The sequence below is a fragment of the Alosa pseudoharengus genome, unplaced genomic scaffold, assembly GCF_046254945.1.
Source record: "Alosa pseudoharengus isolate Yale_2024_CS ecotype anadromous, Long Island Sound unplaced genomic scaffold, YU_APseudo_1.1 YU_APseudo_1.1_scf_5, whole genome shotgun sequence".
NCBI lineage: Eukaryota > Metazoa > Chordata > Actinopteri > Clupeiformes > Clupeidae > Alosa > Alosa pseudoharengus.
Window position 1 is genome coordinate 15,541,302 of NW_027468837.1, and position 25,352 is coordinate 15,566,653.

Sequence of the window (25,352 nt, forward strand, 5' to 3'; positions counted from 1 at the left end):
TTTGGTTCAAGTCTGCACAAGCGACGACAACGGATTCTGGCAACTGGATTAGTGGACCTAAAGTGTACTTAACGCACGCACATCACCTGTGTATAGTTTTTCCCAGATCTATTGTTTATCTCGGCTTCACTGAAAATGAGGGCTACCCTCAATGCACATCCGAGAATAATTAAAGGTTGAATGAATGAATAAAGAGGCAATATTGCAACAAAACGACAGCACAACCTCAAATTCACACATTGAATGATCAAATTACTGAATGTCTGCTTTACTGTCAGGAATGTCAACTTGCTAGTATAGCCTACCTACTTGAACAGCCTACATCTGTAGCTGACTGAATCAAGATATAATTGAAATGATGGGGATGGTTACATACTTTAGAATGGACTTTAAAATGAATGCCATTACAACCATTACACTATTCATAAATGCATTGAGAGAATGAGACATATACGAGAAAAACTAGGCCAAGATAGAGGGGAGGGGGGGAATGGCACACGACTTAAGGGTTGACAGGTTGTGGATGGAGAAAGAGCACCATGCATTGCAAAATAAACTAACTTGTAGTGTTTGAGGCAAGAAAATGGACTCAGTGACAGTTTCTTAATAACATTTTATTGCATATACTCTTAACAAATCTCAGCATAAATAACACAAATTCTTCAAGGCCAAAGAGTATGAGTGTCCATCCTTTTGAAGACACTGCAACTTCTGACTAGAAACAAACCTCAGTGAAAGGCTACAAGAGAATATTCACCTTTTAAGAACATCACAATAAAGTTTTATTTATTGTAGTAAGGTAAGTGTACCCATTAAGCCCACCAAAAGTTCACATATTTAAGTTCACCATTTAAGCCCATATGTGTTCCAAATAAGCCCACAACCATATTTATTTACACAAATATAAAAATGTATTTTTCTTCAGGTAGTAAACACATATTATTCAGTAACATGTTATACACAATTCATTTTTTTTGAACTTGCATTTGATGTTTGGCTTGTAATAATGGACCACCACAAACATGACTAAGTAGGCCGAAGACTAAACACAGGACTGCAATAAAAAGCTATCAAACCTCAAAATTTCATTATTCCTATTGAAACACATGAAATGGGCTTAATTGGAACACACTGACTACCAGGGATATAAAGTTAAATATGCTCTCACTAAATGAAACAAATGTATACAGAAGTGCCTGTAACCTCAATATGCTTTTAAAATTTGCCATCATAGTTATTCCTCTTTTGCCAAACTTCCTGAATTAACAAGGAATTCTTATTCAAAGTTAGCTTACGCTAGCTGGAAAAAAGGCATTTTTTGAAAATGTTTCACCCATCCAAAACCTTATTTGTGTTTTAATTTGAAGATTTATGTAAAATCAATCAGAAAAACATTTAATGTGTATACTCAACATGTTTAATCCTTAAGCAGTGTATCTATCAGTAGGGCTACATGTATTGACTAATGATAAGCTCACTACTCTAACTAGCAAAACTCATCTTTCCATATAAATAGTAAAAAATTACAAAGAACTACCTGGTTATACAGGGAAAAAAATCAATAATCTCCCACTTTACATAATATGAACATACTTACTAAGCCAGTGGCTGAAAATAGTTTAAAAGATGGGTATCTGAGGGGTTCAAAAACAGTTTTGAAAGTTTTGAAGCGACTTTATCTGAGCCTCCTTGAGACTGCACGTAAGCGAGCTTCATTTAATATTGACAAATGTGATTGACTGAAATGTGAATGATAAAAATTGACATAATTAAGAAATTGTATAATTGGACAAAATAATGAATAGCATTCGACAGGCCCCTCTTAAAAAAAAACAACAACAAAAAAACCAAACAATTGACTTCAAAGTTGCAAATGGGCTTAAATGGTGCCTGGTCTTAATGCTTACCTTAATACACAGAATACCTTCACTTTAGCATGAATAGATACATATTTCAGTACTACATATGTTTGGATCTTATCCAAATAACACTGTGTTATTAATATTCTGTGACTGTCTATAAAAGGCTATTTTTACTGTAATACATGTCATCACTGAAGATTTCTTAATATGGTGTTAAAATATCGTCACACCCCTACCTGACAGTCTATTAGACTATACGTTTCCCCTCCTACTCAAGCCACAGTAGAAGTCTAAATTTACAAGAAAAAAAATGTAGAGGTGGGTTTATAGTCATTCCCTCTAACTCTTACTGCCCTTACAGTTGTAAGCCGTACCATTTTTTTTTTTTTCAGAAGGGTCCCGCAGTATTGTCTCTGCCAGGTCAAACCCTTCCGTGTCACTCAGGGGAAACTTTATAGCACATGGTCCTTCTGACTCTCTGTTCCCCATCTCTCTTCTCAGAGCCCTGACCTCCTGTGATAACTTTGCAATCTCTCCCCTCATCTCCTGAATTGTTTTGTATTCTGTGACTGTCTACAAAAGGCTATCTTTACTGTAATACAGGTCATCACTAGCCTGGTCCTACCAGACTCTCGTACATTTCGTAATGTACAGAGAGTCTGGACTTTTTCCATTGCCAAGCGTTAACTTCCTTGAAGACGAGTACTCTGTTGAAGTTTAAAACTATTGGATCTGCCCAGAGCCACTTTGGATCTGCCTAACCAATCGCTAACGTTTGGTCGTGACGTATGTCTGGCTCAAACTAGCGCACGACCTCAACGTCATCATTCTCAGCTACTCCCTCTGTTCGTTGATTGGACCTGCAGATTTTCTGCCGGAGAAAACCCGCAAATACACCTCAAACCCAGACCTCGTACTGAAGGGAAATGCAAATTGAGCGGAAGTACGTAGGAGGGCAGAGCCAGGCTAGGTCATCACTGAAGATTTCTTAAAATAGTGTTAAAATATCGTTACACCCCTACCTGACAGTCATGAGTACCTTGGTGATTTGGTGCCAGACTTGAAACGGCTATTAGACTATATGTTTCCCCACCTACTCAAGCCAGTAGAAGTCTAATGTCAAAACATGATTTAGAAAAAAAAAATGTAATCATGCATTCATCTCCAGTAGTTGATTACTGCAATGGGCTTTTCCATTTGGTGTCTCTGGGCTGAGTCCTCGTCTGCTTCGTTGGCTTCGTTGGCTTCATGTTCTAAGTCCTTGGGCTTTTCAGTGAAAAGAGAAACATACAATCAGTAACCTTGTGTTTTACCATTTACAATTCAATGGAAACTATGCAGGTTTGGCAATTTCTTCGCCAGTTTCGCTTTTCGTTTACGCTTGTTTTACACTTGCAGGTTTCTCTACAGAGCTTCCCCTACAGCTTTAGCATGTATATTTTATAACATTCCTCAAACCGGTCAGTCTGCCTTTTCATGAGCATGATCACGAGCCTGGAGACTTTCTGTTTGTCAGTGCCACCGACCTGGCATTGACACTTGCTGAAGTCGTTCGTTGCTTCTAGCGCCACAGTGGTTAAAAATGGTACGGTACACAATAGGGGTGTCTGAAATCGCTAAACATTAAAATGTTCCTACTAGTGGAAATAGGAGTTGACTTGTATTCGAGGAATTTTTTAATAGCAAATCACAAATATATATCACAGGGTACCCCCAGGATTTTGAATCTGAAATGTAAGACTTTAAGACTTTTTTAAGACCACTGTATATGAAATTCAAGACCAACGTCGCACCTCTCCTGGCATGCATATGAATGAAATAACAGAAAATTCTGTTCTTGTACAACATTAAGTAAATCGAATGGGTTTGGTTACTACTAGTAAGAGTAGAGATGCAAATGTGAGGGAGACTAAGTAAAAACGGCAATATTTCATACATGTCCAGTATTTAATCCGCACTCTCAAAAGTAACTTTTTGACAATGACATGTTGTTGTTTTTTTCAGTATACAAAGAGTAGTAAAAAAAGCTGAACAATAACCTATCTATATAAGGCTAGGCCATGAAAATGTGATGGGAGTCAGTAGTACAAACATAGCCCTGTGCCACCATTATTTCAAGCAATATTTCAAAGACAATCATTTAAATTAACTCTATAGGCCTACAGAATTAGACTATGAAAATGTGGAGCAGAATATGTCAGTAGTTAATCAACATTCACAAAGAAACCTATTTTGAGAATTAAGGCTATGTGTTTGCTTTAACTTTATACAAAAGACTGTGATTGGTCAACTCGCCCAGTGTGTTCAACCCGAAATAAGTCAAATAACCATTCCAATGACTCCAGAGCTGATCATTTAAGGCAAATTAGGCTAAAAGATAGAAAGTCAGAAAGGTATGTGACTCACCTGAAGATCTGAGCAACAGCTGAACCATGTCATCATACAGGATAAGTGTGGTGGGCTTCTGAAGAAGGTACAGGCTGAGAGAGCGAGAGAGAAAAAAGACAGACAAAATTATTTGTTAGAATAATACTACTACAGCACTAAACCAGATTATTATAGTCATTCATAGACTGTATTATTGATTAGAAAAAAAGGGCAAACGCTAAGAATCCACAGGTCATAGCATTAAGCAGTAAGCCCACAGTTTACACTGTTACGTCATTAGGCACGACGTGCAAGCGTGTCCTAAACCCCCCCTTAGCTCCTTCACATCTAGATTCAGCTACTCTCACCTTGGAGCTCTGAAATTCAGAAATCTCCTACACGCTCGTGGAAGTCTTGATAAGCAGAGACCTCTATAGCATATCTTAAGCTACTCTCACCTTGGAGCTCTCAGAAACAGAGTCTCCCAGTGTAACCTCTTGCCTATCCACTCAGAACAGAGGGTTCTTCTTGTAAAATTCCACATCAGAAATTAACATATAGACACTATACATACGAAAAGAGCATGGGCCTCCACAGGGTATCTCTTATCAACAACAAAGGTGGTGGGAGTGTTTTTCATCAGAACACAAACCATTTTCTCCCAGACCACAGAAAAACCATATACACTTAATATACAATTCTCCAACTTAGACCCTCTTACTTCTCACAGTGAAACATTCAAAATGATACCAAACACAGATACATTATCATTTGACAGCTGACAGCTACATTCTTCACTGAAGAGGAGTTCAACAGAGTTGTGGGGAGGGGAATAGGGCACGCCTGACATGGTGCCAAGTATTCTGCCAAGTAGCCTTCAGATAGCATACATATTATGCCATAGTTAGACAGCTTATTGCAAGACTCAGCCAAACACATACACACACGCAAATTACTACGCCACCTCTGAAACCTCTAAGAGTTGAGGACCCAATGCACTGACACACAAAACAGTCCATCATAACAGCATACCTCACTCGTCTCTCACACTGTCTTTCTATCTATCTCTCTTTGCAAAACTCATTTAATGACTGAATTTATGAGTTACAAAACAAACCAACCAGGAAATTTCAAGTACACCTACATACCTACAAGAATGACGACAGACTGAAAGATGCCAGTTTGGACCCAGAGATTCCATACAACGTGTAAGTACTCATGCAAGTTCATGTATGCCATTATTTAAAGGCTGCTGTGAGCTAATTATAGCAGCTTAGAGCTAATGCTGCAACGGGGAAAGAGCAACTGGTATCATTACTCGATGCCAGAGTGTCTTGCAGAGACAATTCAAATTATGCTCTCGCGAGAACTCTGAATTTCCAGGGTAGCAATGGCTAATCGTTTCATACAATTAATGAGTTTCAACAATCTCACATTCTGACTTTTTCTAGTTGATTGTATATCCATGCGGACCAATCAGTGTTATAATATGTTATAGGATTCATGACATATGTTGCTGACATGTAATGCACGAACCGTCGCGTGCTTGTCAACCAGCCGTCCCTGACGACCGTCAATCTGTGCAGATGTTGGCGGTTTACAGAGAGACAAGACAGCGAGAGATAGAGAGATAGATTTGATAGATAGTTTGACATTTAAATAATATTTTTTTCAGATATAGTATAGTTTAGTTTATAGTTTCGATAGATAGATACATAGATAGTTAGATAGATAACTTACATTTTTAGATATTTATCTTTTATTCACCTTTTACGTGTTTGTTCGTTTTGTTCGTTTGTATAGTTTTTATAATATTTGCTTATCTGTTAGAATAGTTTAGTTTAGTTAAATATATATTGTGGATAAGCTTAGAGTAGGTAGTAGGATTAGTTTAATTAGATTTGATTCGTCTTGAAGACCTGAAAGGTGAGTGACGGTGGCGATAACCGAGGCTAGCAAACTTGGCGCTAGCTAGCAGCTGACGTTAACGTTAGCAGTTCAAGTGGACCGTCCTTTCCTGCGCGAGCACTCTGTATTGGTTAATGAATGTTAAATTATTGTTGACATCGACTTTACCCAACGGTATCCAATAGAACATGACATGTAGATAAATGTCATGAAAAACGGTTGTTCTTTTTAACCTTCATCGTAACCACAGCGCGTCTAGAATCACAAAAGTCAACAGTCGCAATCTGTTGCAAGTAACAGCGGAATCCCATAAACTTCATCACCACGAAGACTAGCTTCTAGCTGCTAGCACTACCCAGAATTATCAGAAATGGGTTGAAACAAAACAAAGTGGCGGCCAACCACATTCAAGCAGCTGCTGCCTTCCGATTGTTACTGCTTATACATTAACGTTAATGTAAATTCAAACGGCTATCAGGGGGCCAACTGGCTATCGGAATCAGCCCCATGGACATGTCAACAATCTATCGATGTTAATGTCTTAACTAACGTTAACCAGTAAATAGAAGTACTTACCTCAGGTATATCCAAGTCAATCAGCTTCCGTTAAGTTAGTCATGGTCTTTAGCTGCATCAACCTGATAAACACAGATGATTAACTTTAGCCTTAGGCCATAAACCTTAAAATGAAAAACGTATCAACCAAAATGATCAAACTCTTAATATTTAGTAAGCTAGCTAGCTAACCACGGCACAAATAAATATTAGCTAATACTGAATGTGGTCTCTAAGCACATTCATGCTAACATTACCAGTTCAATCAAGGATTACCCAACCGGCTAACAATATCTAACGTTAGCCATATGCAAGCTATGGTGACATTAAGTTTAACCAACAATGCCGATTTCTAAAAACAAAAATACATTTAAAAACTTAACGCTGTACTCTTACCTGCACAATCGGTGAACATAATTCGTCGAGTGTAGTCAAATAATATATATATTTTCTGTGAACTTGGTCTTGAAAAACGCCACATGGCAGCCTACCCATAGACATAACACATTGCTATTATGTCTATGAGCCTACCTCTGTAAAATTACCGTGGGAATGAGTGTGTGGCGGCAAATCTGAAGAATGCGAATTCCAGATGTGACGTATGCACAAAAATTGACCAATTACAAATCATCTAATATACTACACCCAATCAGAGAAAGCTAAATCAGTTGTCGTTAGTGCAATGAAGCAAGTGCTGGTTTTACATTACAAAACTCCATGCCACACAGGGCACCAAACCAAGTTTAACCCCTGGAGTTTAAATCCCCCCCTGGATTTTTGAAAAACTGTTCCAAACACACATCTCAATCTCTGCGAGTTTTTGTCTTAGAAACACATAAGTGACACCATTAGAAACTTCTAGTTTTCAAATATATATATATATACATTAAAAAAAAAGATGTATTGTTTCGTAAATACAATAAAAGAAAATCCAAGGATTTTCAGTCCTCTAGCCTGCAGCAGGCCCATTCAACTAAATTTGCATTTGAAAGAAGTGGCTCTTCTGACTTTTTTCCAATTTGTAGCAAAACGACATAACATTTTTGAATGTTCTTCTTACTTTTATGTAACCAACACCTTTGTTTTCAAGGTTCAAACTTCAAAAGTCTTGGTTATATAATTATAGTAAAAACGTATTACATTAAATCCACTTTACTCTCATATCATTATTGTAGAGGTCTTCTACAATATAACCATATGTGGCACTTTTGCAAAGATGTTTTTAGTTACATGAAAAAGTTAAAACTTAAACTTAACCCGGACCTCCGATTGTTAATGCACTTTGTTTGTCTATGCCCCCACATGACAAAAAATATGTATGATGGACTTTCCAAACTCAAAGCTGAAGATTTCGGAAGTAAATTTCCTATTGAAATATACTGAATTAATTACATAAGTAAATTATGTATTAGGCGAAAAAAAAAGAAGAAAAGTACGCCTAATACATTCTAGTCTGTACCATGACCAAAATTGATCTAACATAACATGAGACCCTCCTGTCCTATGCTTCCCTTACATAATACATTGGGTACTGCTAAATTGATTGCATGGTTATTGTAGGGGGTTCACGTTATACACAACAAAGACAAACCATTGAAAATAATGGGTTTCATAGTGCAGCGCTGCATATCAAAACATATTTTTTTTCAAGGGCCACTGCCATTACAGCAAACTGTTATAATACATATCCATAATTAGAGGGAAGAGATGTGCCATAGACTCTGGCTCCAAAATAATGTTTTTATTTATGACAACATTTCGGCATGAGGCCTACATTCATCGTATAACATTCTCTCAGTCAATGGCATTTTTTAACTGGCTTTTCTCTCCCATTACAGACACTTTGGAGGTCAACTGCCTGACATCAATAGTGGTAGGCATGTCGTCTCTTTGGTCCAAGAGACGCAAAATTGCACAACTGACAGAACACATAGAGCAGGACATTGTTCGACAGTATGAACAAACTGTCAGTTCCCAAAATCACATGGAACCTGACCATGTTTACATGGAACCTGACCATGCTGGGAATGATTCTGTTGGACCAGATTGGGAAGGGTTAGATCAGGTGTCCATGACTTGTCCTGCTAGCCCAACAGTCTCTGACACATCCGATCATTGTGCTGATAATGACAGTACAGACTCGACTGACTCCGATGACACAGACTCTGACTGCATGCTCATCCATCAACTTAAAGACTGGGCAGTACGATTTGCAGTGTCTCACGTTGCACTGTGTGCCCTTCTGTCCATCCTGCGAGTGTTTCATGGGAACCTCCCACAAGATGGGAGGACATTACTAGGGACTCAGACCCAGGTAGCCACTAAGAAAATTTGTAATGGAGAATACTTTCATTTTGGCCTGGCAAACTCCATAAAAAAAAAATTAGAGAGCCTAACAGTATCAAGTGCCCTGCAAAAGATAAAATTACAGTTAAACATTGATGGCCTCCCACTTTTTAGAAGTACAAAAACCCAAATTTGGCCCATACTGTGTCTAATTGACTGTGACTACACCAAAAACCCATTCGTGGTAGGATTGTTCTCAGGAATGAGCAAGCCGGGAAGCGTATTTGAGTACCTTGGTGATTTGGTGCAAGACTTAACGCAGGTTTTAAGGTCTGGTATTGAGCACAAAGGGCAAGTGTTACATGTAGTGGTGTCAGCCTTTGTGTGCGATGCCCCAGCCAGGGCATTTGTCAAAAACATTAAAGCACACAATGGCTATTCGGGGTGCGACAAGTGCGCTCAGAGCGGCGAATGGCACAACAAGATGACATACCCTGACAGTCATGCCAAGCTCAGAACGGATACAGATTTCAGGGAAATGGCTGACGAGGAGCACCACTTGCAGCAGCGACTTGGCCCTTTGACTGGCATAGTAAATATGGTCTCTGCCTTTCCACTAGACTATATGCATCTCTGTTGCCTGGGAGTCATGAAAAAGCTGCTTCAATTTTGGTTGAGGGGAAAAAATCTAGCCACAAGACTACCTCACAGGAAAGTTGCAGACATTTCTAAAAAGTTAGTATACTTAAGACCCCACACCCCCTCCGAATTTTCACGCAAACCACGGGAGTTATCTGACCTAGACCGCTGGAAGGCGACAGAATTAAGGCAATTCATGATTTATACGGGTCCTGTGGTGCTCCGAAATTGTATGCCAGATGGCGTTTATGATAACTTTATGCTATTCTCCGTTGGCATGTTTTTGTTGCTGACCCCATGTTTGCCAGAGGAGAGACTTCAATTTGCACAAGAGGTCCTTCTAGGCTTTGTGAAACATTTTGAAGAGTTGTATGGTAGACAAGAACTAGTCTTTTCAGTTCACCAGGTTGTCCATCTAACCAATGAATATAGACAGTTTGGGTGTCTCGACAACATCTCAGCCTTTCCTTTTGAAAATTGCTTAGGCAAATTAAAAAAAATGGTGCGCAAACCAAATCAGCCACTACAGCAAGTAGTAAAAAGACTGTCAGAGGTTCCAGTGTCAGTCACACCTTTTCCCACTGACTCAGTTACCCTGCATAAAAGACATCACAGTGGTCCATTGCTTCCAAATTTCAGAACAGCAGAGCAATTCAGAAAGGCTTCAATGCAGGAGGTCACCATTTCCACAGACCTGGGGGACAACTGTGTACAGATCAACAGTGACATAGTTATTGTAAAAAACATAATTAGAGAAAACAATATAATCTTTATCGTATATAATAAATTCAGTACATTGGGCACTTACTTCGATTATCCCTGTCAATCCTCATACCTTGGATGCTACAAGGTATCAAACCTGCAGAGCAACTACAGAGTTTGTGAGATATCACAGATTGCCAGAAAGTGTGCCCTTTATGAGGATGGAGATGCTCTCATAGCAATTCCTCTTGTCCACTGTTCTATTTAGAGATGTACCCCCTATAAAAAAAATAAAAATAAAAAAAATAAACAAACAAAAAACAAACAAACACAGATAGGTGAATGCAAACAGATTAGTAAAACTGCAGAGGTAGAATTCTGGGTAGTTAGAGTGCCTCAGCTGGACCCTGTCCTTCCATCAGAGTACTGTTTGTTTCTTTGCTTTTTTATTTTAGTTTTTTGTGTTTGAAGGTAACTCTGGGGAGGGGGCATGTTTGAGTGCAGCAATCTGTTGCCTTCTGCCTCAACATTTGCCTCGAGCCCGGCAAGCCTTCGAAGACTAGCCAGGCCCAGTGTATATAGGTTCCATACTTCCAAGATATATATATATATATAAATAAAAAAAAAATGTTGAGAAATAATCTAATTTCACTATCCATACTGTTTGCAATTCACTGCTAATCTGTTCTGACTTGACTTGACTTGACTGACTTTGACCTGCATGCTATCCACAGTCTAAAATAATAAAAAAAAAAAACCCTACCTTAACAGTACTGACTGACCATGGAGCATCATTGGAAGGTTGTGGAGTTTGCGGACAAAGGGACAGCAATTGTCCCACATTCCTGGGAGGGTTTGGGCAAATGTGCCTGGCCCCCTCGTGATGCGACCAAGGCGGCAAGACAGCGCACACTGCCCGCCTTAGACTGGCAGATCTTTCAGGATGTCCGTTGCCTTGCCATTTGTGGTGAGTAAATATCTGAAAAACAGAGACCTGTGGCTTACCAATTGTACTTCCTATAATTAATATTCAAATTGTAATTCTTCATCCTGTTTTTGACCTCAATTCAAATTCAAGAACTGTCATTTTCAATTCAATTGTGAATTTTGCACAAGCAGAATGTCTTATTTGCATGTTGTGTCTCTACAATTGTGTTTCAGACACCTATGAGAAGGCTCGGCAATGCCTGAAAAAAACAACCGACCCGGACTGTGCAACATCTGATATAGATACAGAAACGGAAACTGTGTATCCGAAAAAAAGAAAACTGAAGTAAGTTATAATGGCAGGTAATGTTTTTCCAGACTCAGTGATGACATAATTTGGAGCAATGATGTTAAACATGTCTGTCTTTAACAGGCCTAATCGCAAATACAGTCCAAACCTGTATGAGGAGGATCGAGAAGCATTTGAGAAGCGGCCGCAAATTATATCTCCTGGTAACTACATTAAAACTAATGGCCATGCAGTACAATCTTTTAACGGTCCAATCATAACGGGAACATGTCTGTCTTCTGCCCTACAAAGTTTGGGCAGGCGAGGAATAATAATTTTCACGATATTAATGCCCAAACATAGCCTCCAAGATTAGGCATTTCTGAGAGTGAAAATTATACAAAAATCAAGGGTGAACATTTTTGGAAAACATTGGAATTTCATAAAAAAAAAATAAAAAAAATACTTTACAGGTCTTGGTTTTTGGACCTAAATATTAGGTAGACAAACTTTGAACGAAATCTGACAGAGTGCAGCATCCGTTTTCTTGGATTTTGTCTGATTTAACACGGAATGATCCATTAACCCTTAGAACCCGATTGACGCAAAGTGCGTCAAAAAACACACCCTTTCTTCTCTGTTACATTGCTCCGGAACGGTTCATCGCAGCGAGATGAAACCTTTATTGCACGACAGAGCAGAAGTGGGGCTTTCCAACGAGACTACACACTTGTCTGTACGATCAAGTATGAAAATTAAAAAAAATCATGAAATTAAATCAAATTGCATCATATTTACAGTCTATACTTCTCTGCATTCACCTGCACACACATTACTCTAGTTTGAATTACTCGCGAACCCGTGATCGCATCGATATGGCAAGCATATCAGATGAAAGAGGGGGCACAGGGCTATCCATTGGTACCATGTTTATCGATCCTTCTGGCTTATAAAACCAGACTAAGTGACTGCAAAATAATAACGTCATGTACACAAACCAACGCTGCACACTCATTACTCTCGTTTGAATTACTCGCGGACCCGTGATCGCATAGATATGCCACGCATGTCAGATGAAAGAGGAGACTCAGAGCTATCATTTGATACCAAGTACATCCTTCTGGGTTATAAAACAGATGAAGTGACAGCAAAATAATAACTTCATATAGCTGGACTTACCCCACGTTTTTGTCTGTTCTTGTGGCAAAGCATGTTTATAATCCAATGCTATCATGTGTTTCTCTATGGCAAAGCATGTTCATATTCCGGTTTTGAGATCCTAGCAAATTCCTGCATGGCATCCAATTCAAGGCTCACATTGCATCCCAATTTCAACAAATAAACACCTTTTTTGCCTTTACTTTGTTCATGGCAATGCAGTAAAGAGTTGAGAATTATTATGACTGCATACACACAGGCACGCAGGCTAACACGCAACCTCGGGTCAAGTCAGGTCAGATCAGTTCGTGTCACAGATATGGAGCGCAGAAAGGTCATTTTTCATCACTAAATAAAAAATGGCATTTATTTCCGTAAATCACACAGCAAATATTTCTGTAAATTGCTCAGCCCCAGAGTATCCCTCCAACATGGCAATTATATTGCCCGATTCAGGACAGTCTGCCCTACACACACATGAAATGCATGTAGAGCTGTGAGCTTGCTGTGGGCAGATACATGTCGAAATATAAGAATTTTTATAATACACTTTTTATATTTTAATTCTTTAAAAATCAAAATAAAATCAATGCTAGTATTAATACATGAAATGATGGCAGATCTGAATAGCCTAAACTCTCCTGAAAAAAACAATATATAATATATGTGTGTGGCACTTACAATGACCAGAATAAATCCTTATGAATAAAGGTAGTGAAAATGCCCTAAAAACAGCTTAGGGTTCTAAGGGTTAACTACTTGTTTACAGATGTTCGCAACAGCTACAGGGCAGCGGCAGATGTGCTGAACTGGGAAGAGGATGGTAAGAGTCCTACATACACTATATTGCCAAAAGTATTGGGTCACCTGCCTTGTCTCCCACATGCACTTAAGTGACATTCCATTCTTAATCCGTAGGGTTTAATATGACGTCGGTCCACCCTTTGCAGCTATAACCGCTTTAACTCTTCTGGGAAGGCTTTCCACAAGGTTTAGGAGTGTGTTTATGGGAATTTGTGACCGCTCTTCCAGAAGCGCATTTGTGAGGTCACACACTGATGTTGGATGAGATGACTGGCTCAGGACTCTGTGCAGGCCAGTCAAGTTCATCCACACCAAACTCTGTCATCCATGTCTATGGACCTTACTTTGTGCATTGGTGCACACTGATGTTGGAACAGGAAGACTGAGAGCCAGTCTCTTCGCCCAACATCAGTGTGTGACCTCACAAATGCACTTCTGGAAGAATTGTCAAAAATTCCCTTAAACACACTCCTAAATCTTGTGGAAAGCCTTCCCAGAAAAGTTGAAGCTGTTAAAGCTGCAAACGGTGGACCGACATCATATTAAACCCTATGGATAAAGAATGGGATATCACTTAAGTTCATGTGGGAGTCAAGGCAGGTGACTCAATACTTTTGCCAATATAGTGTATATATAGATATATATATTATGTATAATGACTTTAACCCAATCCCACTGGTGTAACTTATTAACTGACATGGCATTTCAATGTTTTAGACACTCCTCGTGCAACCAACACAATGCTAGGTAAGTCAGGGTGAAAAATGTGCACAGATTATAAACTGTGATATGGGTTTGTAACTTTAACCCAATCCTTCTGGTATAACCTGTTGACTGACAAGACATTTCAATGTTTTAGACTCACCTCATCCAAGTCACACAGTGCTGGGTAAGTCAGAAAAAAAAAAAAAGAAAAAAAAACAGATTATAAACTGTGATGTGGGTTTATAACTTTAAACAATCCCCATTGTTTTAACTTATTAACGGACATGGCATTTCAATGTTTTAGACACTCCTCGTGCAACCAACATGATGTTAGGTAAGTCAGGGTGAAAATGAGCACAGATTATAAACTGTGATATGGGTTTATGACTTTAACCCAATCCCACTGGTGTAACCTGTTGACTGACATGACATTTTAATGTTTTAGACTTACCTCGTCCAAGCCACACGGTGCTGGGTAAGTCAGGGAGAAAAATGAACACAGATTATAAACGGTGATGTGGGTTTATAACTTTAAACAAGCCCCATTGTTTTAACTTATTAACTGACATGGCATTTCAATGTTTTAGACACTCCTCGTGCAACCAACATGATGTTAGGTAAGTCAGGGTGAAAAATGAGCACAGATTATAAACTGTGATATGGGTTTATAACTTTAACCCAATCCCACTGGTGTAACCTGTTGACTGACATGACATTTTAATGTTTTAGACTTACCTCGTCCAAGCCGCACGGTGCTGGGTAAATCAGGGAGAAAAATGAACACAGATTATAAACTGTGACGTGGGTTTATAACTTTAAACAAGCCCCATTGTTTTAACTTACTAACTGACATGGCATTTCAATGTTTTAGACCCTCCCCGTGCAAACTACATGACGCTAGGTAAGGCATGGAGAAAAATAAAATCAGATTATAAACTGTGACAAAAAAGGTAGTAAAAGGTAGTAAATTCATCTCTATGATTCCTACATATACCCTGGGTTTGTAACTTTAACCCAATCCTTCTGGTATAACCTGTTGACTGACCAGACATTTCAATGTTTTAGACTCACCTCATCCAAGCCACACAGTGCTGGGTAAGTCAGGTAAGTCAAGACAATCCTGCGGGACCCTTCTGAAAAAAAAAAAATGGTACGGCTTACAACTGTAAGGGCAGTAAGAGTTAGTTAGAGGGAATGACTATAAACCCACCTCGTCTTGGCTCTCTATTTTTCAGCAGGCAATATCTTCTGCTATCCTTGGATTGTATAATTGAAGGGAAAAAACATAGAAAGCCATGATTGATAACAGATTGATTGTGAAACAAGCTGATCAACTAATCCCTATTTTTGTGTACCGTTTTGTGTTGTTAGGTGTCTTTCTTTGCCCTCGTGGGCGGCCACATGGCTGAGAATGTCACAAGGAGAATGCTGTGCCAGGCTATGACCAACAGCCTGGCCAGCCAATTCAATTGGGCTGGCAAAGGCCAGAAAAGAGCCTTTAAAGATACCGTTCTACATGATGTCATGTTTGGTAAGTTGAAAAGTTGGCTGTGCCATTAAGGAACAAGTGATTGAATACTCTAAACTGTATATTTTCACAATACTTTGTTTGCACAATTATGTGTTATACAGTACAGGCCAAAAGTTTGGACACACCTTCTCATTCAATGCATTTTCTTTATTTTCATGAGTATTTACATTGTAGATTCTCACTGAAAGCATCAAAACTATGAATGAACACATATGGAATTATGTACTTAACAAAAAAGTGTGAAATAACTGAAAACATGTCTGTATTTTAGATTCCTCAAAGTAGCCACCCTTTGCTTTTTTGATAGCGCTGCAAACCCTTGGTGTTCTCTCAATGGGCTTCATGAGGTAGTCACCTGAAATGGTTTTCACTTCACATGTATGCCTTGTCAGGGTTAATTAGTGGATTTTTTTCCCTTATTAATGGGGTTGGGACCATCAGTTGTGTTGTGCAGAAGTCAGGTTGATACACAGCCGACAGCCCTATTGGACAACTGTTAGAATTCATATTATGGCAAGAACCAATCAGCTAAGTAAAGAGAAACGAGTGACCATCATTACTTTAACAAATGAAGGTCAGTCACCGGACCTGAACCCGAGATGGTTTGGGGTGAGCTGGACCGCAGAGTGACGGCAAAAGGGCCAATAAGTGCTAAGCATCTCTGGGAACTCCTTCAAGACTGTTGGAAAACCATTTCAGGTGACTACCTCTTGAAGCTCATCAAGAGAATGCCAAGAGTGTGCAAAGCAGTAATCAGAGCAAAGGGTGGCTACTTTGAAGAAACTAGAATATAAGACATGTGTTCATTAATAGTTTTGATGAATCTACAATGTAAATAGTCATGAAAATAAAGGAAACACATTGAATGAGAAGGTGTGTCCAAACATTTGGCCTGTACTGTAGGTGAACCAAGTGTATGGCTAAAAGCATAGGCCCTAGATGTAATTTGATATGAATGAACTAATTCATTATTGAAGACAGTTATGGCAAAGCATGTCAACACAATGGCAACTTCCTGAGCACATTCTAGACACTTTCTATACATAACAGAAGGGGGGTGGGGGTGGTAGTGTAGTGGCTAAGGGACTGGGCTAGCATGCAGTAGCCAAAAAAGTGGTGGCATGTATTCTGTAATCTGTAGTGAAATACATTTTAAAAGCAACCTTTCCAACACTGCATAAAGCAATGCATTTTGAATTATACTACATGCGTGCGTCCATACTTAACTTTCACTTAACTTTCGTATAATGTTATACAATGTTTTTGTAGCCTATGTATGGCTACGTACAATGAAGTATAGATATTTACCTGATGTTTGATGTCCTTTGCTTTGCTCGGTTTCAGCGGCACTCCAGAAACAGCTTCCCGGAAGCACAGTATTGGTTTTCGGGGAGACGGTCAAAAAGTGGCTAAAATACGCTCCCGAGAGGGAAGGAGGTGTCCCCAGGAAATAGACGCGTAAGTAGGCTATTGAGTCATTAATCAGCTGGACAATTTTGTCGATTTGTTTTATGTGATGCGGTGTATTCATTGGGCTCTGTATCTGTTTCTGTATTACAGACAACAAGATTGACGACGAGATTGAAGAAAGGAAAACAATAAATAAATATTATTTGATCCTCACAACTGTGTTATCATTAGCCAACAAGCTAAACATCACCAATCAGTTGTAACAACCTTACCCTGTTGTAGTAGGCCTGATAAAACACATGTTGGGTAATCCATCCTAATTGCGTTTAGCATGGTGTAATGGTCGATATGGCATTAATTTAAAGTCCATTTAGATGTAGGTTATTATCCTTATAGCATACAGGACGTGCATTTGTCTCCTACAAACGTTATGTAGCAAAATGATCCTGTCAGAAGGCGGTAGAGAGAGGATAGTCATGGTGTATGGTAAGAGTGCTAGTCTGCTATCCTGTTGTAGATAAAACAGGATGTTCTAGAATCTAGACCAAAATAATAATAATAAGCCTAATAATAAAAATAGTTGAATAAAGGTTGAACTGGGGTCGATACACCGTCATCTCTTGTCACGTTCTCAACGTTGATTCGACGCAGAACGGTATGTGCAAATTTTCGTTGATTCGACGTTAGACATCAACGTTTATTCGACGTGATTATGTTGAACAGCTGACGGTGATTCAATGTTGATTCAACGTCCTTTTGCTATCTGGGATCTCAACGTGCGCTCTAAAACATCTGGTTTAAATGGAGATGTAGATCATCACGAGTGCGTTAATAAATCTACATTGCGGCGAGTTGACACAAATTATTCACTTTGACGAATGTATGTAGTTTCAGTTACTTTACTTTGAGCCATGCTCTTCCTTACTTGAATCACCTTTGAAAATAGAGGATTGAAGTAGCCTATATGGGTGTTTGGGAATGAACGTTGACTCAGATGCTTTTTGAGACCAATAAAATGTCAGAAATGTCCCAGCCCGGTGTTCAGGATGCATCATAGACAGGTTATCTTTCAGGTAGCCTATATATTTTCCATTAAAAAAACCATCACGTAGCGAACGTATTGTACGTGGCTAACTCACTTAGCTCCTGTTAGTAGCCTAGGCTGGTCATAAGCAAATGAGATGACAGTCGAAAGACAATTACTGCTGTTATCAATTTGCTTGGTAGCCTATAAACGCATTTATGGTTTATCCATCACTCAACCATGCTAATGGTAACATTATTTTACCTACATTCTGCTATTGATAGGATTAACGTAGCCTACCTGCAGTAAAAAACAAGCATGTCCGATAAACATTCTCAGATTTATTTCGGCTTCAAGAGGAAATGGGAATTACATGTCATGCAGAAATCATCCTACCCTTAGACGTTCTCTGCCGTAAACTACTGTAGCCTACTGTCTTGTCCTTGTAGGAAGCATAGTGTCTTTCCAACCCACTTTAGATTAACTTCCAACAAAATTACGTCTCACTGCAACGATGCGCCATCTAGTGGACAAACGACTACGTGACGCCAATACTGGAAATGCAGCCAAATTATTATTATGATGAATATTTGGGTTTCCTTTAATCCTACAGAATTTGTAATTATGTATCGGCCGTTCTAATTGCCGATACTGATGGTATACGTGCCTGTGTGTGTGTGTGCGTGTGTATATGTGTGCACCACCATCTACAGGCCAATGAGTGTACAGTCACTAAATGTACACATAACTTAATTTTTTAGACCCCCCCATGGATGAAATTCTACGAAACTTGGCATACCCCCAGAGAATGTCAGGTTAATCATACACATAAAATTTGGTGCAGTTCTGAACGTCTCAACTGAAGAGAAGGGCGATTAAAGCAGAATGATATTGCATTTTCATTTTTTACCGGGGGGGTGCAAATCACAAATGAGTGATTATGGGCTAGGTGGATGTGGGCCCTTGAGACCAACATACCATAAAAGATTCTTCGTCCTCAGTGCCACGGTTCAGGTAGTTATTTAGGAAAAACGGCCCAGCACGGGGGGGGGGGGGGGGGGAGTGGCCCCCAGGGACAAAACTAAATTTTTCTGTAAAAGTCTAGTGGGGCTACATACCAACCAAATTTCATGTGCACCGGTGTTTCGGTGTCCCGGGTATCGTTGACCAAAATTTCAGGAAGTAGATGACGAAAAAAAAAAAAAAAAAAAACTTTGACAATCATTATATGATCGCTTCGCTAGCTTCGCTAGCGGCGGTCATAATTATAATGGAAAATGGAAGAAGCGATAAATAGATACAATTTCAGTCGCTCGCTATCTCACTCAAACACACTCATATACACTCTCACTTGACAGAAACACACACACATCTGACAGAAACACACACACATCTGTTTCATAGCGGAACCTTCAAAAAGTCAGGTCACTAAGTTTCCAACCGCAAGTGGTTTTTTTTTCACTTCGGTCATTTTGAACAACCGCAGCCTTCATGTTCTCAGTTAACTGCTGCTATTTTTAGGCGTCAGCTTGAAACAGTTTCATACCAGCCATTACTGCTGACATGATTTTAGCCTACTGAGAAAAACAGTATGAGCTTAAAGCAAATGATCTAGCCATCCATGTGGGTGTGAGAATATACACGTATGATTTGTTCAGATTGGTTGTGGGATATTAGACATGCAAAACCATGATATGAATGCAAATCCTATCAAAATGCATATTATTTAAAAAAAATAAAATAAAAAAAACAGTTCTAAATATCTGAAATTAAATCTGGCTGTAGCTGTTTTTCTCAAAACCAGTTGCAGGGCCTACTGACACATTACATTAAGCTGCTCTTGTTCTTGGAACTTAAACTCTCTTTAAAATGTTTTTTAAATACATGCATGTTATATTTATATAAATGTTATACATATTTAAATGTTTTAATTAAAATTTGAATTCTCTTCTAAATGTCAGGTTTTGAGTGAGACTCAAACAGAGGTGCTGTTTCTGTTTGACACAGTGAGAGGTGTCAGCTTTAGGCACGACCTTGTCTGACGTTTTTCTCTCACTTCAGGAAGCTGCTTCGCGGCAGAGTGACAAAACTGACAAACAACAGACGTCCAGCTACACTTCAGAAGCGCCGCGGCCGAAGCTGCACACAGATCATCACAACAAACCCAGGGTGCAGCAGGGCTTTGCAATTTTTCTGTGCCAAATATCTGATGAACTACTCAATGTTTGATCTTCATTTGTCATGTAACGCCGCAGAGGGACAGTCAGTCATGCACTGAAGTGAGTATGAACTTTGATTCTGTCGTAGATACTTATTTGATTCAGCACCATTATACTCAGACGGCTTGCTCTAAGTGCTGTTACGTTACGCTTTCTGACAGTAATCATATAGGCCATGGTCACCTTTGTGCCAACATCCATAGGACTACTGAACAAACAATACCCCCCCCCCCCCACACACACACACACTAACTAAGCTTTTAACTTATTTATCATTTTAGATAATTATTTGTCTTGCTTTTAGAGTCCTTTAGAGTGTGGAATGCATGTATGTATGTATGCCTGTGCCTAACCACAAATGAAGTGAAACAAATGAAACAAAGTTCTTTTGACTTGAGCTACAAAATGTATGAGTTAGATATGTATAACTTTTTGCAAACTGATGACCAAGAATAGCTATGCATTTTGAGTAAGAAACACTGAATAAGTTAGGCCTGCGGTTGGACTTATGATGTTTGTCTATACCTCGAAGGTTGAACTAAAGTCATATCTGTGGATATCCACTTTTATTCTAAAAGACCATTTGAAAATACATTTTTATACAGAGTATTGCAGGAATCCTTTAAGTTTGCTGCTTGCGCTTGGACAAATTCATACATTTTCGGCTTTCATAAGCAATCATGCAGCATTTTAATACAAGCCCCTTCAGGAAGTGGATATTTCACACCTGAGGTCTTACTGTGGTTGATAAACATCCTTTAGACTAGTTAACTGTCATACTGACTATATGCATGCTAAAAACACAGAGTACAACATAGAATAGATACACGTCAGTCTCAGTAAAAATTCAAGACACACATACAATATTATACAATATATAACAGTGTGTTAACATACATATTGTATAGGGCTTTAATACATAGGACTTTCATACACAGTCACATACAAAAAATACTTATGTAGAACTTACGATGCATGTTGAAGGGCATTATGGTATTTAGTATGACCTACACGTGAGGCTTTTTTGTCCTGTAAGGTTTGTAGATGACAATTGTGATTCCTATATGCTCTTTTCAGACCTTTTCCACATGGATAATAATATTACCATATAGCCAAGAGGCACGTACAGGCATCCACACAGACAAACAGAAGAGCATCATGGGAGATTTGCCCAGCAAACGCAGAAGGCCATCCAGCACGTCCAGCACAGAGGACCCAGGCAGCTATGGTGGACAGGAAAACACAACAGGTCAGAGACAGTGCTGTGATCTTTAAACTGTAACCCTAAATTATTATAAGACTGAAATATAAAAAAAAATCTTAAATAACACCAATGGTCCTTAACAATATCATCTCATGTTTCTCAGGTGGCCAGACTGGCTTTTCTGTGGCCCTATATAATTTTCCTCATGACGGTCCAGCAGCTAACACTATCTGTATTGGTGACAGACTAACCATTATATCAGAGTGAGTAGACTATGTCCAGCATACAAACTTTAAAGTAAAATTGATATAAAACTATGTTATTCGGTGGTAGCCCCAACTAATTTATATGCCATGTGTGTGTGTGTGTGTGTGTGTGTGTGTGTGTATGTGTACAGTGTTGGCGATATGTGGAAGGTAAAAGTGGGATCAACGGGCAAAGACAGCTACATCCCCAAAACATATGTCGCCAAAGTAGCGAACAAGTAAGTAGCCTACCTAACTCTTGACTCTCATTTGTCTCACTGCTCAGATGTGCCTGTGGTACTCACTAAAACAAGTGGGAGTTTAACACATACATGTCTTCTAAGTCTAAAGGTGAAAAGACACAGTGTGAATGTTTCTGTGTGTTGAGGGTGGGGGTACAATAACATACTGTTGATTTTCATCTGACGATAACATTTAACTATTGACTTAAAGGGAAACTCCGCTCTAACAACAACCTAGGGTCTGTTTTCGGATGATAACAAGTGTACATTTTCGTTTGGGACCAAAACAACCTCAACTGGTAGGCCTACAGTTTTCAGAAAGACCGGTATTTAGAACCAAATAACATGTAGCCTTTGGGGACAATTTTGCTTTTTTAAGCCATTAAATAGGCTCAAAAAAAAACTTTAGCCTAAAAGCAGACAAAGTAGACCTAAAGACAGGGAATTAAAAAAGACTGTGCAGTTTGTTCAGCATTACCTTGTTCTTCTTCAGGTTGCTGCCAGAAAGTCTGTAGGCTACAAGTATCATCCAGAAATAGAACCTTTAGTTGTTGTTAGAGTGGAGTGTCCCTTTAATATCACATAATCAGTAGTATTTCAATTTTTATAATTATTTGTCACAAATATGTTTGTCTGCCCCATTTCACACATTCAGGAAGGAAATGGTGTTGCATGAAAATATTTTAAAGAAATATATCAGAAATTGTTCTGGTCTGATGTTCTTTGAAATACTGAAGCATTCTTTGTGTTTCCTGTCGTCTATAGATGGCAGTATGAAGGCATCAGCCGAGCTAAGGCAGAAGAGCTTCTACTTAGACCTCAGAACCAGTCGGGCTCCTTTATGATCCGGCACAGTCAGACCGCCAAAGGTCAGTCTGTATGAGCACTCAAAGGGGCATTCAACCATCTTATAGAATTGATGTATCTTTCACATAACACATATTTTATATTATGCCATTATTGGGAATAAGAAAAAATAAAGCATTTTCATTCATTCATTTATGTCTGAATATGTGATGATGTGAAAGCTCTCCAGCAATAATGACAAATGAAATACTTAATATCATTTTCACACACACACACAGGCTCTTATTCACTGTCTGTGGTGCAAGGGCGAGGTTCAGGTCTTGTAGTCAGGCACTACCGGATCCATCGCTTACTCAACGGCTGGTTCTACGTGTTTACCACTCACACCTTTCCCTCCCTCAGCCGGTTGGTTGACCACTACTCTGGTGAGTCAAGGTGTTAACAGGCTTTTCTATGTAGCCTTCCACTATCTTCCATTTAACTTCAAAAGTTCCTTCCTGTCAATAATTATTTAGAGTATTTTATTCAAATAGCAAAAATATGCATAAAATACTAAAATATGTACTGAGATATGTATGACAGAATGCCACCTACAAGAGAGTTTGTATCCATGGTGCATGGTTTGTCCATAGAGGGTACAACTCAAAATGAGGTTGATGAATGAATGAGATAAAGCTAACAAAAATGTGTTGCTATTCATGTAGATTCCGTAGACGGATTATGCTGCTTGCTGACAAAGCCTTGCCACATACAAGACTCAACCTCCTCCACAGTACCCATACCAGCCCCTGTGTTTGTCAGAAAACCCACCTTTAACTGGAAGAGAGCAAAAAGGTACAGCACATGTGCTTTGAGCTCAAGTCAAAGGCACAAATGTTTGGTTATGAAACTGTTTTTTTTTTTATGTGGACGAGGGTGATGCTAGCTGATGACACTTACTTCAGTGTGAAATGTGTGACTTTTTTGCCGCTCTTTGTATCTTGGTATCTTTTCTATTACTGTTGACAGTGGGAACAGTGAAGACTAACATGTTTGGCAACCAACTCCTGATGTCATGTTTTGGTTATGTTTTCTTAGATCCATGATATTTCCCAAAGAGGAGGAGGAGGAGGGGAACTCTGAGGATAGCCCTTTCAGCGAAGGACTTCGAGAGGCCATGAACTCCTATCTCTTCATGTCTCAGGAAGAGCCACTGGACAGCGAGGACTTTGACACAGCAAACGTCAGCCATTAGGAGTTACCTTTTGACAGACTGATAAACGTTTACTGGACACTTTCTTTCACGGTTGTGATAGATTTACTGTATAATACTATCCAAAGTGACATCTCGCATTCTGAAGACATATTCTTTTTTTTTTTTGCACAATCCTTTGCTGTGTAATGGACACAGCACAGTGCAATACTTACGCAAGTCATTCAGAGGTTTAAGGTCATCTTTGGCATTCCTTGCACATTTTGAAGAACCCGCTATCCTTATGGATTCTAGGATACTCCTGGATTCTTCTTAAAATAGCAAGTGGTTATAGCCCAATGAAAAATTTCTGGACAACAGTTTGGACAATTTTACTGAAGAGTGCCTCAAACAGATGTAGATCTACAATAGAAGAATCTAGTAAGCCTTTTTGACTGTAATACAAGTACCTTATAAAGTTCCTTATTGTTGAAGGAATGAAAAACCTGGCTGTACATAATCACAAAGAGCCTTACAGCAGTATAACATATTATATAATGACAGTCTAATCGGCAGGTCATGATTAGACTGTCCTATTATACCATTATACTTGCTCTGTTTTTCCATCCCTAATTGTGCTGTTACTATGTTAAGTAGGATTCTAAAAGGGTGTTCCAAAAGAATGTACTTGTTCACTCATGATGATGACATGAGCAACAAATGTAGGCTACCCCCTTCTGTGTCTGTTTATAGGCTGATACTTTTCAGGGTAAATAATCATATTTTTCTGTTTGGAAGTATTCATTTATTCAAGAGTTTTTTTGCATTTAGCTGTTCAGCTGAATTGTTACAAATAAGAAAAAAAAAACATCTTGGCTGAAACTTCCAGATCTGGCCACTGATTATATTTATTCTATTTTCATTTCAATTTTTTTGTTGGGATTTCCTGATGTGTTTTTCAAAATACTATACATTCACAGCACAGTAGTACTTTTACTGCACTCCGCGTTTTAGCGCCTCCTGGTGGTTCTGTAGGCCTAAAGATTGTGGTCTACATGGGTTGAGAGATGCCTATTTTAACGAATAAGACGCCAGAATAAGACGGCAAATGAACGCATCGTGTAACAGACTGACATTTGCAGGTTTAAGGACAAATCCCTAGTTGCACTATAGTAGGTCTATATTAGATACCGTTGAGTGCAAAAGTCTGCATCCTCTTATTCTAAAATGACACAGTATTTAAAGCACGGTCTGCATCTTTCATCAATAAAAGTAAGAATAATGGCTAAAGTGTGTG

At 39.0% G+C, this 25,352-nt stretch overlaps 1 protein-coding gene and 3 long non-coding RNA genes across 10 annotated transcripts; 3 read left to right on the plus strand and 1 right to left on the minus strand.

The window, feature by feature from the left end:
* Positions 1–593: 593 nt before the first annotated feature.
* Positions 594–15,293, minus strand: LOC143103628 (uncharacterized). 4 transcript variants are annotated; one of them, XR_012982919.1, is made up of 10 exons: positions 15,274–15,293; positions 14,938–14,957; positions 14,654–14,673; positions 14,363–14,382; positions 11,083–11,298; positions 10,426–10,598; positions 7,089–10,322; positions 6,714–6,775; positions 4,269–4,342; positions 594–3,128 (listed from the first exon to the last, which is right to left on the minus strand). It is a non-coding gene; the product is annotated as an uncharacterized LOC143103628 (long non-coding RNA). The 4 variants fall into 4 exon arrangements; XR_012982921.1 differs by lacking the exon at positions 15,274–15,293 and having other exon boundaries at positions 7,089–9,102; positions 10,212–10,322; positions 14,938–14,998; XR_012982920.1 differs by lacking the exon at positions 15,274–15,293 and having other exon boundaries at positions 7,089–9,102; positions 10,190–10,322; positions 14,938–14,998.
* LOC143103629 (uncharacterized) lies at positions 4,351–12,209 on the plus strand. Of its 2 annotated transcripts, none has more exons than XR_012982922.1 (5): positions 4,351–5,437; positions 8,531–8,565; positions 11,091–11,286; positions 11,481–11,592; positions 11,680–12,209. It is a non-coding gene; the product is annotated as an uncharacterized LOC143103629 (long non-coding RNA). The 2 variants fall into 2 exon arrangements; XR_012982923.1 differs by having other exon boundaries at positions 5,381–6,155.
* A 21-nt stretch (positions 15,294–15,314) lies between the features above and the next one.
* Positions 15,315–17,359, plus strand: LOC143103631 (uncharacterized). Of its 3 annotated transcripts, none has more exons than XR_012982925.1 (3): positions 15,315–15,352; positions 15,574–15,733; positions 17,078–17,359. It is a non-coding gene; the product is annotated as an uncharacterized LOC143103631 (long non-coding RNA). The 3 variants fall into 3 exon arrangements; XR_012982926.1 differs by lacking the exon at positions 15,315–15,352 and having other exon boundaries at positions 15,415–15,733; positions 17,078–17,191; positions 17,294–17,359; XR_012982924.1 differs by lacking the exon at positions 15,315–15,352 and having other exon boundaries at positions 15,412–15,733.
* A 2,930-nt stretch (positions 17,360–20,289) lies between these two features.
* On the plus strand, positions 20,290–25,339 carry sla2a (Src like adaptor 2a). Its single transcript, XM_076268340.1, has 8 exons — positions 20,290–20,446; positions 21,464–21,635; positions 21,754–21,853; positions 21,988–22,074; positions 22,843–22,946; positions 23,163–23,309; positions 23,589–23,718; positions 23,962–25,339. The coding sequence occupies exons 2-8, from the start codon at positions 21,545–21,547 to the stop codon at positions 24,116–24,118; spliced, it is 816 nt and encodes a 271-aa protein (XP_076124455.1). The 5' UTR covers positions 20,290–20,446; positions 21,464–21,544; the 3' UTR covers positions 24,119–25,339.
* The last annotated feature ends 13 nt before the right edge of the window (positions 25,340–25,352 follow it).

What these genes read in the sequence shown, in the direction of transcription:
- sla2a (XM_076268340.1), top strand. Translation starts at nt 21,545, where the DNA reads ATGGGAGATTTGCCCAGCAAACGCAGAAGGCCATCCAGCACGTCCAGC. An exon ending in AGACTAACCATTATATCAGA is followed by an intron (nt 21,854 to 21,987) that starts GTGAGTAGACTA and finishes GTATGTGTACAG; the next exon opens with TGTTGGCGATATGTGGAAGG. An exon ending in GTTGGTTGACCACTACTCTG is followed by an intron (nt 23,310 to 23,588) that starts GTGAGTCAAGGT and finishes CTATTCATGTAG; the next exon opens with ATTCCGTAGACGGATTATGC.